The 15,236-nt window shown below is 38.9% G+C and overlaps 1 protein-coding gene across 2 annotated transcripts in view; it reads left to right on the top strand.

Moving 5' to 3' along the window:
* PIEZO2 (piezo type mechanosensitive ion channel component 2) overlaps positions 1 to 15,236 on the top strand; it is a 462,335-nt gene that overhangs the window by 336,951 nt on the left and 110,148 nt on the right. For both annotated transcript variants that reach the window (XM_025365354.1, XM_025365353.1), the window contains exons 13-17: positions 2,338 to 2,568; positions 6,589 to 6,712; positions 8,453 to 8,742; positions 10,636 to 10,784; positions 12,852 to 13,025. In XM_025365354.1, coding sequence (XP_025221139.1) covers positions 2,338 to 2,568; positions 6,589 to 6,712; positions 8,453 to 8,742; positions 10,636 to 10,784; positions 12,852 to 13,025 — 968 coding nt within the window. The remainder of the gene's footprint in view (positions 1 to 2,337; positions 2,569 to 6,588; positions 6,713 to 8,452; positions 8,743 to 10,635; positions 10,785 to 12,851; positions 13,026 to 15,236) is intronic.

Genomic DNA, 15,236 nt, shown 5'->3' with positions numbered 1-15,236 from the left:
GCTATGATGGTATGTATAATATGATGGTACATATATAATGGTATATAAGATATGATGGTATGATACGATAGTACATATATGATGGTATGTAAGATATGATATGGTGTGTATATGATGGTGTGTACAATATCTGATGGTATGTATGATATGGTATGTATGATATGATATGATGGTATGTATGATATGATGCTATGTGCAATATGATATGATGGTATGTATGATATGATGGTGTATACAATATCTGATGGTATGTATATGATGGTATGTATGATATGATGGTATATATGATATATGATGATATGTATGATATGATGCTATGTGTAATGTGATATGATGGTATGTATGATATGATGGTATGTATGATATGATATGAGGAAGGTATGATATGCTATGTGCAATATGATATGATGGTATGTGTGATATGGTGTGTACAATATCTGATGGTATGTATGATAATGATGATATGTATAATATGATATGATGGTATGTATGATATGATACTATCTGCAATATGATATGTATGATATGATGGTATGTATGATATGATGGTGTGTACAATATCTGATGGTATGTATGATATGATGGTATGTATGATATGATGGTATATATGAGTGGAGGCTGCCAGACTGCTGGAGAAAGGAGACCACAGCCCCGCTGGCTCTAAGTGCTGCTATCCTCTCAGGGCCAGCAGAAGTATAGGAATCCCCCTGATGCCTTGGCAGAGAATGGTCAGCTATGTTAATTTTTCATGGTATATTTATACTACAGATTGTAAAATTGTGTCCTTTTCAACTCTATTTATCCTCTTTTAAGTATTAATACATTTCTTTCAAATTAGCTTATCAAGTCAGACTCTCTCTTATTTTGCCAATTTGAGAGGACATACTAGTTTTTCTAAATGACATTGAAGGTCTTTGAGGTTAACATAGGCTGCTTTTATTCCTTTCAGATAGTGAGAATTATATTCACATCTTATCTTAGATTTGGGTGAGACATTATTCCATCTTAGCTACCGTAACTTTTTTTTTATTTTATTTTTTGAGATGGAGTCTTGCTCTGTCGCACTGGCTGGAGTGCAGTGGCACGATCTTGGCTCACTGCAAGCTCCACCTCCCGGGTTCACACCATTCTCCTGGCTCAGCCTCCCGAGTAGCTGGGACTACAGGCACCTGCCACCATGCCCAGCTAATTTTTTTTTTTTATTTTTTTTATTTTTAGTAAAGACGGGGTTTCACCGTGTTAGCCAGGATGGTCTCAATCTCCTGACCTCGTGATCCACCCGCCTCGGCCTCCCAAAGTGCTGGGATTACAGGCGTGAGCCTTCGCGCCCAGCCAGCTGCAATAATGTTTTACCAATATGAGCATCAAGCAACCGTGGTTCCCTAGAGCACCTTCCAATTGTGAGCTCTCAGTTTATACGTGTTTCTACTCACCATCTGCAACATCACAGCTTTAAAATAGTCCCTTGGCCCATAGATAGAAAATAAAAGAAGCTATAATCTCTCCCTTTCCCAAAAACAAATTTTCTCAGGAAATTTGATTTATTTTTGAGAAACCTAACATTCTTGTTTAAAATACGACTCTTCTAAATTCTGTGGTCAACAGTGAGATCCTATGGACACCTTTGATGATAAAAATAAAAATATTCTTTAACTCAGGGGACATAGAACCTAGGCACAGTTTCCCAGGCACTCAGTCCAGGTGCTTCTCAGACGAACCTGTGTGTGCTCAACTTCGGTTTCCAGTAAGGAACACAGCCACATGCGAGAGGAGGCTGGGAAAAAGAAAGCACCACAAAATTGAAGAGGCTAATTTGGGGATTGCCAACTCTATTCTTCAAATAAAATTAGTTCTGTGCTCTTTGGTTACTTTTTGACATTTTCTGTACATCAACTGTTACTTTAAACTGCAGCAGATCTCTCATTCTGAACTCACAAAAGTGTACCCTATTTTTTTTCTCCCTAAGCCAGATAAGTTTGGTCTTTTCTTTAAAGCAATAGAGCTAAATAAAGTAAAATAAAATATTTGCTTACACGTTTTGTTAATTAACTGAAAAAAATCTATTGTGAAAACAACACAATCCTTCATTAAAAATGTGCCCATGTCTGGTACCATTCTGCTGTGTTAATGGAGCTACAATATTAAAGCTTTAAAACCTCCCGTCTTCCAAGCCACCACTCCATGGCTTGGGGTCTCCGTCACTCCACCACAACTCTCTACTCTCCCTGGTTTGAATATTGTAGAATATTTGAACTTTTTAGAGTTTTTACCTTACCAGGGTGGGGGGACCGAGCACTGTACTAACCATGGTCGTGTTTCCTTTTCTGTCCTCCGGAGGCCTGGAGCATCACCTATCACAGCTGGCTGACCTTCGTGCTGCTGATCTGGTCGTGCACTCTTTGGATGATTCGCAACAGAAGAAAATATGCCATGATCAGCTCTCCCTTCATGGTGGTTTATGGAAACCTATTGTTGATATTACAGTATATATGGAGTTTTGAACTTCCTGAAATTAAAAAGGTTCCAGGATTTTTAGAAAAGAAAGAGCCAGGAGAACTCGCTTCCAAAGTAAGTGAATAGAATAAAATAAAACAAAACAATGACACAAAACCACAATCATCATCATCATTGTATCCAACAGAAACCTTACAAAAACAGGTTCCAAATATTCACTGCTTTGTAAAAATGAACAAATATGAGACCAGAGGACACAATTTACGGTGCTTAGAGGCCTCTATAATTTAAACATGAACATATACTACACCATGATTTAGCTTTTACTTAGAAATGACAATGTTTTCCACTCAAAGAAAACTTGTATAATTTTTTTTAAGTATAAATCCTACTAGAGTAAAAATGAAGTGTGAAAAGAGGAAAATACAGTGTAAAATGTGTTAAGGAGTACAGGGCTGTCTTTGATTACCATTTTATAAAACATGCTTAGCACATTAGTGTCACAAATAAGTATTGATTATTTATGACGTTTTTCTCCAATTCCTTCCTAAAGAACATTTTTAGCAGCAAAAATTAAGTATGACACTTACTGTTTTTCTTCTACTGATTATATGATATGTTCTTATCTGAGTTAGAATGTTCATACTCTTTTCATTACTCATTTGTTTTTATGAGCCATTTTAACAGTTTTATTTCAAAAGATTAGATTTCCAAATTTACTGTTTGTTTTGTTAACAAAATGGCAGACTAAACACACATTCCCTTTGTGTTAATAATTTAGTTTTAAGACAGGAAAAATAAACGTGTATATATTGAATGGGTCTTGGAAATCAGTATCTTTGGAGGAGATGGTCATTTACATCACATGAAATTCACCTTTCCTGGGAGCAGCTGCCCACTTTAAGGATTATCACACACCCCATATCCAAGGCAATCAGCTGTCAATGGGGTAGAGTACACTAGGGCAAAGTTTGCTGTTCGTAACAGATTTTTGGGTGAAGGACTACTGGGGTAAATGACACACATTCTAACAGATGAATTCTAGTGACAGAGGTAAGAATATAACCCCTGTGTTCATGGACCAAGGCATTTCATTCATTGATCCATTCATCCCAGACTCCCACGCCTGCTTCTTCTCCTCACCCTGCTCCATGCTGAAAATCCCACGTTGTACTCTCACTTACTCTGTCTCCCTCTTTCCTCTTAAACACAGACCCACACACAACATATTCACACACAACTGGTAACTTAGTCTTCTTCTACTTAAAAAAATCAAAATTATATTCTTTTGACTGTGTAAATTCATCGCAGTCTGACTCCGAATAGCAATGAAACTGCTAAAATGGCGTGCCAAGTCACTGGTTGAATTAGCTCCTGTCGAATCCAAAATTAACAGTTCTTTAGGAGGAAAACATTATTTGGAAAATAAATTTGTTACTCGTGGAAAAAAAAATGTTATTCTGGGAATCTAGGTCTGCGCTTGTATTTTAATGTTCCCAGGGACTCAGAAAAAAGTGCAAGGTTTTGTCATAGAAGATAGTAATACACCTCCAGGCATATAACATTTCTATTACAATAACGTGTAAAACCCATTTTTAAACACACACGGTTTATGGATTGTAGTGGATGAGTCAGTGTGATAGAGAATGAGAGAATAGAATCTCATCCTCAGTCCTCAAGGGTCTGAACCCCTCCCAAGGAGCCTGACTTACCTGCTTGGCAGCTTTCCTCAGTCCCAGAGCATCTCATTTCTGGCTCCATATCAAGACCTTTTATTAAATAACTCAACTTCTCTAAGAATGATGTCCCACTTGCTCTCAATTACTCTTAACCTCTCTGAATATGCATTGGAGAAACAATTTTTCCCCCCAATTTGCAGCAATAGTTTAATTCATAGTGGCTTCCAGAATTTTAACTTCAGATTTGCATAAATGTAGGCACTCCGGTTCTTGATTTCATTAGGTCCTGGGCATATTGGCCAGGACTTATTGGCACTAGTCTATGTTGAAAGTAAATGATAAGTAGACATTTATGGATAGGTAAGTGGTCAATTCAAATTGAAATGACCCGTTCATTTATATTTATTTACATTTTATTTTGTTTTATTTTTTCACTTCACTGGAAAATATTTATAAAAAGTCTACTATGAACCACAAGATACCACTTCATGTCTACTAGGATGACTATAATTTTTTTTTTTTTTTTTGAGATAGAGTCTCGCTCTGTTGCCCCAGGCTGGAGTGCAGTGGCGCGATCTCGACTCACTGCAAGCTCCGCCTCCCAGGTTCACACCATTCTCCTGGCTCAGCCTCCCGAGTGGTGGACTACAGGTGACCGCCACCACTCCCGGCTAATTTTTTTGTATTTTTTTTTTTTAGTAGAGGCAGGGTTTCACTATGTTAGCCAGCATGGTCTCGATCTCCTGACCTCATGATCTGCCTGCCTCGGCCTCCCAAAGTGCTGGGATTACAGGCGTGAGCCACCGTGCCCAGCCAGAATGGCTATAATTTTTAAAAAGGTAGATAATAACCAGTGCTACTGAGGACATGGAGAAGTTGAAACGGTCACACACTGCTGGTGGGAATGTAAAATGGTGCAGCAACTTTGAAAAACAAAGTGCCAGTTCCTCAAAATGTTAAACGTAAAATTACCGTAAGACCAGCAATTCCAGTCCTAGGTTCATTTACCCAGGAGGATTGAAACCATCTGTCCACACAAAAACTTGTATATGAATGTTCATAGCAGAATTATCCATCGTAGCTAAAATATGGAAATGATCCAAATGCCTATTAACTAATGAAAGGATAAAATGTTGTATGGCCATGCAATGAAATATTGCTGGGTAATTAAAAGAGATAAAGAACTGTGCATGCTACCAGTGGATCAACCTGGAAAACATTATGCTAAGTAAAAACAATCCCTTACAAAAGGCTACCTATTATATAATTTCATTCATAAAAAATTTCCAGATTAGGCAAAACTATAGAGACAAAAAGTGAATTTGTGGTTGGCTAGGGCTGAGACAGGGAGAAAAGGAAGTACCTGCCATGGGGCTTCTCACACAGGGTTGATGAAAGTGTTGCAAAATGCATTGCAGTGATGGTTGCATAACTCTGAATATACTAAAAACCACTGAATCTAAATGGGTGAACTGTGTAGTATGTGAATTATATCTCAATAAAGCTATTTTTAAAAACCACTGTGTGTGACCAGGCATGGTGGTTCACACCTGTAATCCCAGCACTTTGGGAGGCCGAAGTAAACAGATCAGCTGAGGTCAGGAGTTCAAGACCAGCCTGGCTAGCATGGGGAAACCCCGTCTCTACTAAAAAAATACAAAAACTAGCCGGGCATGGTGGTGTATGCCTGTAATCCCAGCTACTTGGGAGGCTGAGGCAGGATAATCGCTTGAATCCGGGAGGCAGAGGTTGCAGTGAGCTGAAATCATTCCATTACACTCCAGCCGGGACAACCAGAGCGAAACTCCCTCTCAAAAAACAACAACCACAGCAACAAACCCACTGTGTGTTAGGTACTATATTTCCTAAACAATAGAGTTCCCCCAAATCAAAAAGTTATTGATTTCTTCGTCCTTAAGAAAATGTTACTCTAAAAGTATGAGCGCTTAGAATTAGACTCCCTGCAGCTTTAGAAGATTAATAATAAGGGGTTCTATTTTCTGGGATGAAATTTTCCTTTTCCCATCTATGGAATTCTTCAAAATAAGGAACATTGCAGTCAAGGGAGTATTATGCAAGAAGTATGTCTTCCTTTTACAATTGTAATGACGTCACAGTCAGGAGGGAACCAACCAGGGACCAGCACCTCATGGGAGACCACTTGTTGCAGTTGATTTCCTGCCCAGGTGGAAGTCGTTAGACAGGTTGGGTTCATCTTCCTCAGGACTTGCGTGGTGCTCCTGGCACCCAACACAAGCATGGGAGCATCCTCGGAAAAGGGACTTAAAAGCCGTGAATCTCAGCTGAAATCAGGCAGGTGACCTGACTCTGTCTCCAATAAAAATGTTTATTTATGGTGCTCCCACTGGAATGCGGAGAAAATGTTGTATTTGTTGAATGTTTTTACATTCCAAATGGTTGCTTAATTCTTGTTTTGCTGCTTCTCTACTTTCAGATCCTTTTCACCATTACTTTTTGGCTACTGCTGAGGCAGCACCTCACAGAGCAAAAAGCTCTGCGAGAAAAGGAAGCTCTTTTATCGGAAGTCAAAATTGGCAGTCAGGAAAATGAAGAAAAAGGTAAATTAGTGTTCATGGCGTGTGGCCAGAGAGTTTGGTGCTCAGCAAAATTACAGAGAAAGAGCCCCAAAATACATCAGAAAGCTTCAGAATAAATGAAAGTGGAATGTAAACTTGGAGCACTAAGTAACGTTATTATAGCGTGTGACTTTTGAGGTGCACGTGAGAGTTCCAAAGGAGTGTTAAAAATATGCCATTTGGGCCCAGCGCGGTGGCTCACGCCTGTAATCCCAGCACTTCGAGAAGTTGAGGTAGGCAGATCACGAGGTCAGGAGATCGAGACCATCCTGGCTAATATGGTGAAACCTCATCTCTACTAGAAATGCAAAAAACTAGCCGGGCAAGGTGGCGGCGCCTGTAGTCCCAGCTACTTGGGAGGCTGAGGCAGGAGAATGGCGTAAATCCGGGAGGCGGAGCTTGCAGTGAGCCGAGATCCGGCCACTGCACTCCAGCCTGGGCGACAGAGCGAGACTCCGCCTCAAAAAACAAAAAAAAACTTCCTTCTTCTTTCTTAAAAATAGTATACCACAATGTAAAAACAGATGATGATGATGTTATCACCTTGATAGTTTTAGACCTGCTATATAGGTAAAATAAGAACAGCTTGCTCCCTAACTCCCTAGATATGCCAATAAATGTAAGTTTAATGTTTGTAGAATGGATTGAAGAGTATTTGTGAGGTTAAGAAGCACTGTCTGTGAAAAGGAGCCTATAAATGTCCACAGAAGCTGGGCTGGTAACCCTAAGATTTAACCAGTAACCATAAGAACCAATGCAGACATATATATATATATACACACACACACACACCCCTCTATACGCACACACACACACACATATTTATGTTTAGTTTCTTATTTAGACCTAACCAATCCGTTGTTTTTCAGTAACAAAAGTCTGTTCGTAAGATTCAAATCTTGCCTATATGATTTGGGTGTCTCTGTTCAACATAGTGATTAAATTAACCAGTTAATTTTGGTAAAAAATGGTTAATTTGATATCAACAATTGCTCTGAGCCCTCACTTGATTTTCACTCTCCTCACTCTGTGAATCTACTAGTTGTTTGAATAAATTATTCAAATTAACCCCAATAATTATTTTGAAATAATTATTCAAGTTCTTCAAATATAAGACTTTGTAACACAGAGATGAGTCCCATGTATTAGCATATTTTAAAGCAACACAATGTGAGTTTTTTATTTTGATCCATTCAATTGTTTTAAACTTAAATTACAATTACTCTTTCAATCTAATTTAAATTAAATTATGTTTCGCTATATCTTAAATTTTGAGTTATTTAAAAGCATGCTTTTTTGGTTAAGATTGATAGCATTACCCACATTTGGTAAAGTACTACTTGGATTGTCTAGAGCCGTGAAACAATTAGAATTTGAAATTGGTATAGTCATTTAGATTTGTGCTATTGTTGCCTATTTATTTTTTTCATCTCACAGCACTTAAAGCTATCACTTGGTATCAGAAATTTAAAAAGACCTTGTATATAAATCAGTATTACCAAATTTATTTTCTTGTAAACTCTATTTTGAGAAGGGTATGAAAATTGACTTTTAATCTAGTTAGGAATGTTGCTGTGTTTATGAGAATAGTTTAAAGTCACTCAAATTATACAATAACTTGGAAAATGCATGCCTCTACATCCTACATATATCACACGTGGTCAAAGTGTGGTTCTACACAGATAACCAGCTAAGTGTAACAGTATAGTTTTCTATTTGAAGATGAGGAACTTCAAGTTATACAAGTGGAAGGAGAGCCCAAAGAGACGGAGGAAGAAGAGGAAGCGAAGGAAGAGAAGCAAGAGAGAAAGAAGGTAGAGGAAGAGGAAGTTGAAGAAGAAGATGAGCAGGACATCATGAAAGTCCTGGGCAATCTGGTGGTGGCCATGTTCATCAAGTACTGGATCTACGTCTGTGGAGGCATGTTCTTCTTCGTCAGCTTTGAGGGTAAAATCGTAATGTACAAAATCATCTACATGGTGCTGTTCCTGTTCTGTGTGGCCCTGTATCAGGTAGGTACACAGTTGATCATTTTAATTCTCACATCTGTCCCAGGAATATACATGAGCTACCTTTGCAGAGATTCTAAATCACTAGACTCATGAACATAGATAAAGTGATTGGCAAGATTCAAACATTATATCCCAAGAATCCTAAAATGGTAAATGACTGTCTTCAACTTCTTTACTATTTCAAAATTTCAGGGCTGGATGCAGTGGCTCATGCCTATAATTTCAGCACTTTGGGAGGCAAGGGAGGAGGGCTGCTTGAGGCCAGGAGTTCCAAACCAACCTGGGCAAAATACTGAAGTCTTGTCTCTACAAAAAATTTTCTTAAATTAAAAAATTAGCCAGGTGTGGTGGCACACCTGTAGTCCTAGTTTCTTGGTAGGCTGAGGCAGGAGGATCACTTGATCCCAGGAGGTCAGGGCTGCAGTGAGCTATGCTTGTACCACTGCAGTACAACTGGGCAACAGATTAAGATGCCATCCCTAAAAAAAAGTAAAAATAAAAAATTTAGGTTGTTGAAAAATCAGGAAAAAGTTCATACATAAGTTTTCCAAAAATTATTCATCAAAAAAATCTGTAAAATTGAATTACATTTCTATTTCTTTCTTTTTATTTATTTACTTTATTTTTTATTTTATTTATTTATTTTTTTTTTTTTTGAGACAGAGTCTTGCTCTGTCCCTTAGGCTGGAGTGCAGTGGCGTGATCTCTGCTCATTGCTCACTGCAATCTCCACCTCCCAGGTTCAAGCGAGTCTCATGCCTCAGCCTCCCAAGTAGCTGGGATTCCAAGTGTGCACCAACACCTCCAGCTAATGTTTGTATTTTTAGTAGAGACAGGGTTTCACCATGTTGGCCAGGCTGGTTTCAAACTCCTGGCCTCAAGTGATCTGCCCTCCTCGGCCTCCCAGAGTTCCGGGATTACAGGCATGAACCACTGCACCTGGCCTGTAAAAATTGAATTACATTTTAAAATAGTAATTTAAAAGCTAGATAATCTGAAGTCGTGGAGTATTCCTAGGTATACTTTTGCATTTCAGGCTTTAGGGTCAGAAAACAATGTATGTGTGGCATGTGCCTGCTCTTTGTGTACATATATATGTGTAGTGCACTGACTGCTTTCGTATTTCATTAATTAAAAGGATTTCATTCATTAAAATAATTTAATATATGAAATGCATTAAAATGAGTTAGCTCTCCACAGACTCACTTTTAACTGATGATAAAAGAGGATCTAATAATAGAAACACATGGAACAGTAAAATATCTTGCAGGTAGCCAACAAAACAAATAAAAGAACTACAATAAACGAGAGTATATCATATGTTAACATAAAAAAATCTCAAAAGAAATCAGTGAACTTTTGAATACTCTTAAAAATTCAGGATGGATGTTCTCTAATGAATATCCACAGCTTATGGTAAAATGAGATGTCTTTTTTTCTGTGGTTGTTTCACATTTTCATTCATACAATACTGCTTTCAATTTCAAAATGGATGTGGTTTTCTTTGAGCAGTGATAATAACCACAATGACAGCAGCACCTACCCTACTGTTCCTTGAGCGCCCCCTATGGGCCAGATAGCTTGCAGGAACCCGTAAATACCTATTTAATCCTCGTAGCAACCCTGCAAAATAGGCACTTATGGAGACGCTCAGGAAGGTTCAGCCACTTCCCCAAAGACAGAGTTAGCAACCACTTATAGAACTGGGGTTCTAACCCAGGGCGACTCCACTATGTTAGGCATGGAACATTAAAAACTAGAAATGAAATAGGCTTTATTTTCAGACATTTGTGAATGTAATCACTTGTCTTACTTGAATAAACCAAATATTTTTGTGAGTTTTTCTAAAATGATTTTTTTCTCGTTTGTTTTTTTCCACTATCTGATTTGCAGGTGCACTATGAATGGTGGAGGAAAATTCTAAAATATTTTTGGATGTCAGTGGTTATTTACACTATGCTGGTGCTTATCTTTATATACACATATCAGTTTGAAAACTTCCCAGGCCTGTGGCAAAATATGACTGGATTGAAAAAAGAAAAGTAAGTAATTTTGAGTTGAAAAGTGATGAACAAGATGAAGACTTGAATGCATATCGTTCAAAAACATCTTTAAGGAAGATTTTAGCAAAGCATGATGTCATCACTGTCTATAAGTTCGTCAAGAATAGAAATTAAAACTTAGAGATTTTTGTGTTCCCTTTACTTAGCCCTTAGCTTAGAACATAGTAGGCACTCCATGAATTTTCAGCCCCATTTTAATGAAATGACATTTTCTAATGTTAGTTTCGTGTGAAACACACCTAGCACTTAGTCATGCTTTCTGCTCTCCACATTGGAGCGCAGCTCTTCAGTTCATAAGTAAGTTCATGCACTTATAAAGTAGCAGCCTTTGCTCATGTATGTTGCTGGGTGCTTAGATTCCAAGGAGTATTTAGTGCCATAAAGAAATAAATTTCTCTAAGTGCTAACAGACTTGTGATAATGAGATGGTTTTTCCCATGCATGTAGTAAGTAGCGCTCTATTCTTCTCTAATTTGCTTCTGTAAACTTCTGAAATTAGTTTGGAAATCCAGCCAGGATTGGGTTTTGAGCTGAAAATATTGATGTGGCTGAGAAAGAAGTCCCTTAGAAGTCTCTGTCCCTTAGAAGGGAACTAGACCAACACAGCTGAAGTGTCTATACAATAAGCGTTTATGAAATGCTGTCCATGGGCTGACACTGTTTTGTGCCTGGAATATGACAGGGAACAAGACAGATAAAATCTAAGCCCTGTAGATCTTATATTCTAGCAGAGGAGACAAACAAGAAAACTATTTAGTGTAAAATAAGTCTGTTACACTTTGTGACAGGTCTGTGAAGGAAACAGACAACAGGCTGAGGCAGTGAGTAAGGGGGAACTATAAATGAGTGATTGGCACGGGCTTCGTTGAGGAGCTGGTTTAAACTGCAACTGAAGCATAAGAAGAAGCTTGTCTTAGGAAAAGTGTGTGAGTTTGAGCCTGGGGTGTGGAAGGGCATTTCAGGCAGAGGGAACAGCACATGCGAAGGTCCTGAGGCAAGTCAGAGTTTGGCATAGCACATAAGAAGAACTGAAGACCAGGGGTGAGTGGACAGCGAAGAGTGGGGAGAATTCAGGCAGGCAGTTGGGATGTGCATGGCTTGTAGGCAGCATTATTTGTATTCTATTCTTGGTGGAATTTTCTAATCTTTATAGATCCCTTGAGTAGCTGAGAAAAAGCGATGTGTGGGAGGAGAAACAAGGAGACCAGTTAGTAGGCAGCAGCAGTGAGAAATGTGAGAAATGATGGCAGCTTCCCCTACACTCAGTGGAGGCAGAGACGGATAACAGGAGTGGGCCGTTCAAGAGGTGCTTAGGAGGCTGAAGGAAATGTGGATGAATGAGATATGAAAGAAAAGAACATAGGTCTCGTCTGACTTCGCAATTTGCACAGGGTAGACAGTTGTACCATTTATTGCTTCAGGGATACTAGAGTGGGGAGAGGGATGTGGAGGACAGCTTTGCTAAGAAAAATAGGAAAATCAAGAATACTGTTTTGGAAACACTAAATATGAAATAACTGTGAAACAACCGATTTCCAGTAGCAATTTGGGCACAGGAATCTTACAGGAGGGGCCTGCACTGTAGATGTGCCTTGAGTCCTCAGTGTAAGGATGATGTATAAATCCACAGAAGAGGATTTCCGTAGCGGGCAGGCACAGCTGGAAGAGAGATCAAAACCGAGTCCTGGGGATATTTCAGCCTCTAGAGGTCCAATAGAAAAGGAGGAGATCATGGAGGAATAAGAAACCAAGAGAGTGTGATGGCGTCAAAACCACGCTTGCCTCAAGGAAGACCAGAGGTTTAATTAAATAAAGCTAGAGAAGTAGCCCTTGAATTTGGCAATGTCAAGGTTTTTACTGACCATTGTTAAAGGAGGTTAGCTGGCTTGGTAGAAACGAAAGCCATATTGGATCATATCAGAGAGAGTGATGCAATAAACGATAGAACTGACAGAAGTATAAGACTGTGATGTAGTTTATCACAAAGACTCTGTGACTTCATTGCCTAAGAGAGGCTCCTGCTTTTTATTTTGTTTTGTTTTGCAGGCTTGAGGATCTTGGCTTAAAGCAGTTTACTGTGGCTGAACTATTCACTCGCATATTCATCCCAACCTCCTTTCTGCTGGTGTGCATTTTACACCTGCACTATTTCCATGACCGGTTCCTTGAACTCACAGACCTCAAGTCCATTCCCAACAAAGAAGACAACACCATCTACAGGTGAGCCACTGAAAGAGACACAGACCTGTTGTTAACAGGAAGGCAGCCTTCAACCCTAGCTGAGGTTGGCCACCTTGCGGGAAGCCAGTAATCTTGAGTTTCAGCCTTGAATTTTCCGTTAGTATGAGCTTGAGAGGAAAAGAGGAAAACATGTGGAAGATTCTATGACACATTCTGAAACAATGGGTAGTGACTCATAACTGGTTAATGTAAAGTGATCTTGATAGTCTTGTGAGATATTCAGAGTAGCTGTGAAGATTTAAATATTTTATAGTTGATATTTTAGAGTTGATAGAGTGTATTTGTGTCTAGGCTGGTTATATGTTTTTAGAACATTTACAGAATCTGGCTAATTCAGAGGATTTTTTCCATTATGCTGACCACAAGTACAGAAGTCTTGTGAGAGCATAGCAAGAGATGATGGGCAGAGTTTTCCCTCCATTTTGGAAATAAAGAACTTTGGCTAAAAACACAGAATCTGCAATTGACTAGTAACTACAATCATATTTAAGGAGACAACATGATGACAATATCTTCTTTTAGCAGCTTACTGTTGTTTTCTCCTGATCAATAAATATAAATTGTTTGTGAATAACAGATGGGATATTACTTTTCCTGCCCATGTTTTTTCAAACCACAATGGGTTATCACAAATCCTTCACTGCGTTCCATCACGGAGACATCGCAAGCATTCTTCTAGTGAATGCTGACAGTGGTCTTCCTCTCTGCCTCATGTTTAGCCTATGATTCAGATACTGGAAAAATGCTTGTTAAGCAGCTAAGGGAGCAAAGGGCTGTATTGAGAGGAGCACAGAGGTCACGGATGAAAATTCTCCTTAATTATTTGACTTTAAGGGGAAAAAAAGGAGATATCAATCGAAGATGAAGTAAGAGTTCATTATATGCATTTTGTAAAATGCAAACTTCCAGTGTTTTACTGTGTAGGAACTAGAGTTATGGATAGACCCAAAACATTTATTAATGACAAGAAGCATTTTATAATCCTTGTATGACCAGCAGATTCACTTTCCTTATTATGTTGTGTTTCACCTATCATTCTGATACTTCAGATGACTCGTAGCCCATGGAACCAAGAGGTATCAGTCAGTCATGACTTGTTTTTTATCTAGCCATCATGAAAAATCAGGCTCTGCTAAAACCTGTCTGCTCCCAAGGCCCCAGCAGGGAGGAGGGCATGGATGGGGTCAGTGGCTTACCCTCTCCATATATGTACTCCTACTTACTGCAGTGATGATCAAACATTAGGAAAAATAGAGTAGTTATTAGAAGTTTTGGGACCCCCAAAAAAGATATCACTCATAGACAAACTTGATGGCGGGGAAAATCACCCCAAGTTTAAAAGTTTACAAAGACAATGCCTGCACATAAAAGTGAGAATTGTCAGTAATCAGAAAAAGGATCTTTTTATGTCATTAGTTTGACATTGCTTGTGATCTGTGTGGATAAAACTAGTATTTGATATTTAATTCTGACCATGTAACACGTTTTAACTGACTCTAAGCTCTCACCATTCTTTTCAAGGGCCTTATTCAATAATTACACAGGATTTTAGTTAGCAGAGCCCATTTGTATGTTTGTGAAGGAGTTGTAATTATTAAGCATTGCTAATGAAATCTTTTTAAAAATGTTTTTCTTCCAAATGTCATTTCTTCTCTTGCATATTCATTTATTTTTCTCACTAAAAGTGCCTCCAGCATGCAGGAGCCTTTTTCTTGCCATTTTTCTTAATGTGGATGTGTCTGAGTCTTCTGTCATGCAATCAAACAGAGATACAATTCACCATTTATCCAGAAAAGTAGAAACATGCAGGACCACAGTTTTGCAGAAGACAGTTAGGCTCACCAGCCTAGAGACTCCCAGGTTTTGGACCTAGCGTATGTGAAAACTGAATTAAGGTCCCACAGAATTCCCTTTAAGCACGTATAGTAGTGTTCAGCCTGTGCAGGTTCTGAGGAAGGACTGCAGCACACAGCAGGATGTAGGTTCTGTGTTTCCTCAGCTGCCGCTTCACAGCCTTTCCCTGCACCCCGGGGCAGAGAAGAAAGATCTAAATGATCTGTAGCGATATGAGTCCTGACTTGCCTTCCTTGCAGCTGTGGCTTGGCCCTAAGCACTCCCTCAACGGTGAATTTTCCAAGTAAATGTAAGGGGTGAGGAGAGTGTGTAATGCCAGTTCTCTGAAGAGTTTAA

The sequence above is a fragment of the Theropithecus gelada genome, chromosome 18 (assembly GCF_003255815.1).
Source record: "Theropithecus gelada isolate Dixy chromosome 18, Tgel_1.0, whole genome shotgun sequence".
Taxonomy (NCBI): Eukaryota; Metazoa; Chordata; class Mammalia; order Primates; family Cercopithecidae; genus Theropithecus; species Theropithecus gelada.
The sequence above is the reverse complement of the archived record's forward strand: the minus strand, read 5'-3'. Positions and strand labels throughout refer to the sequence as shown.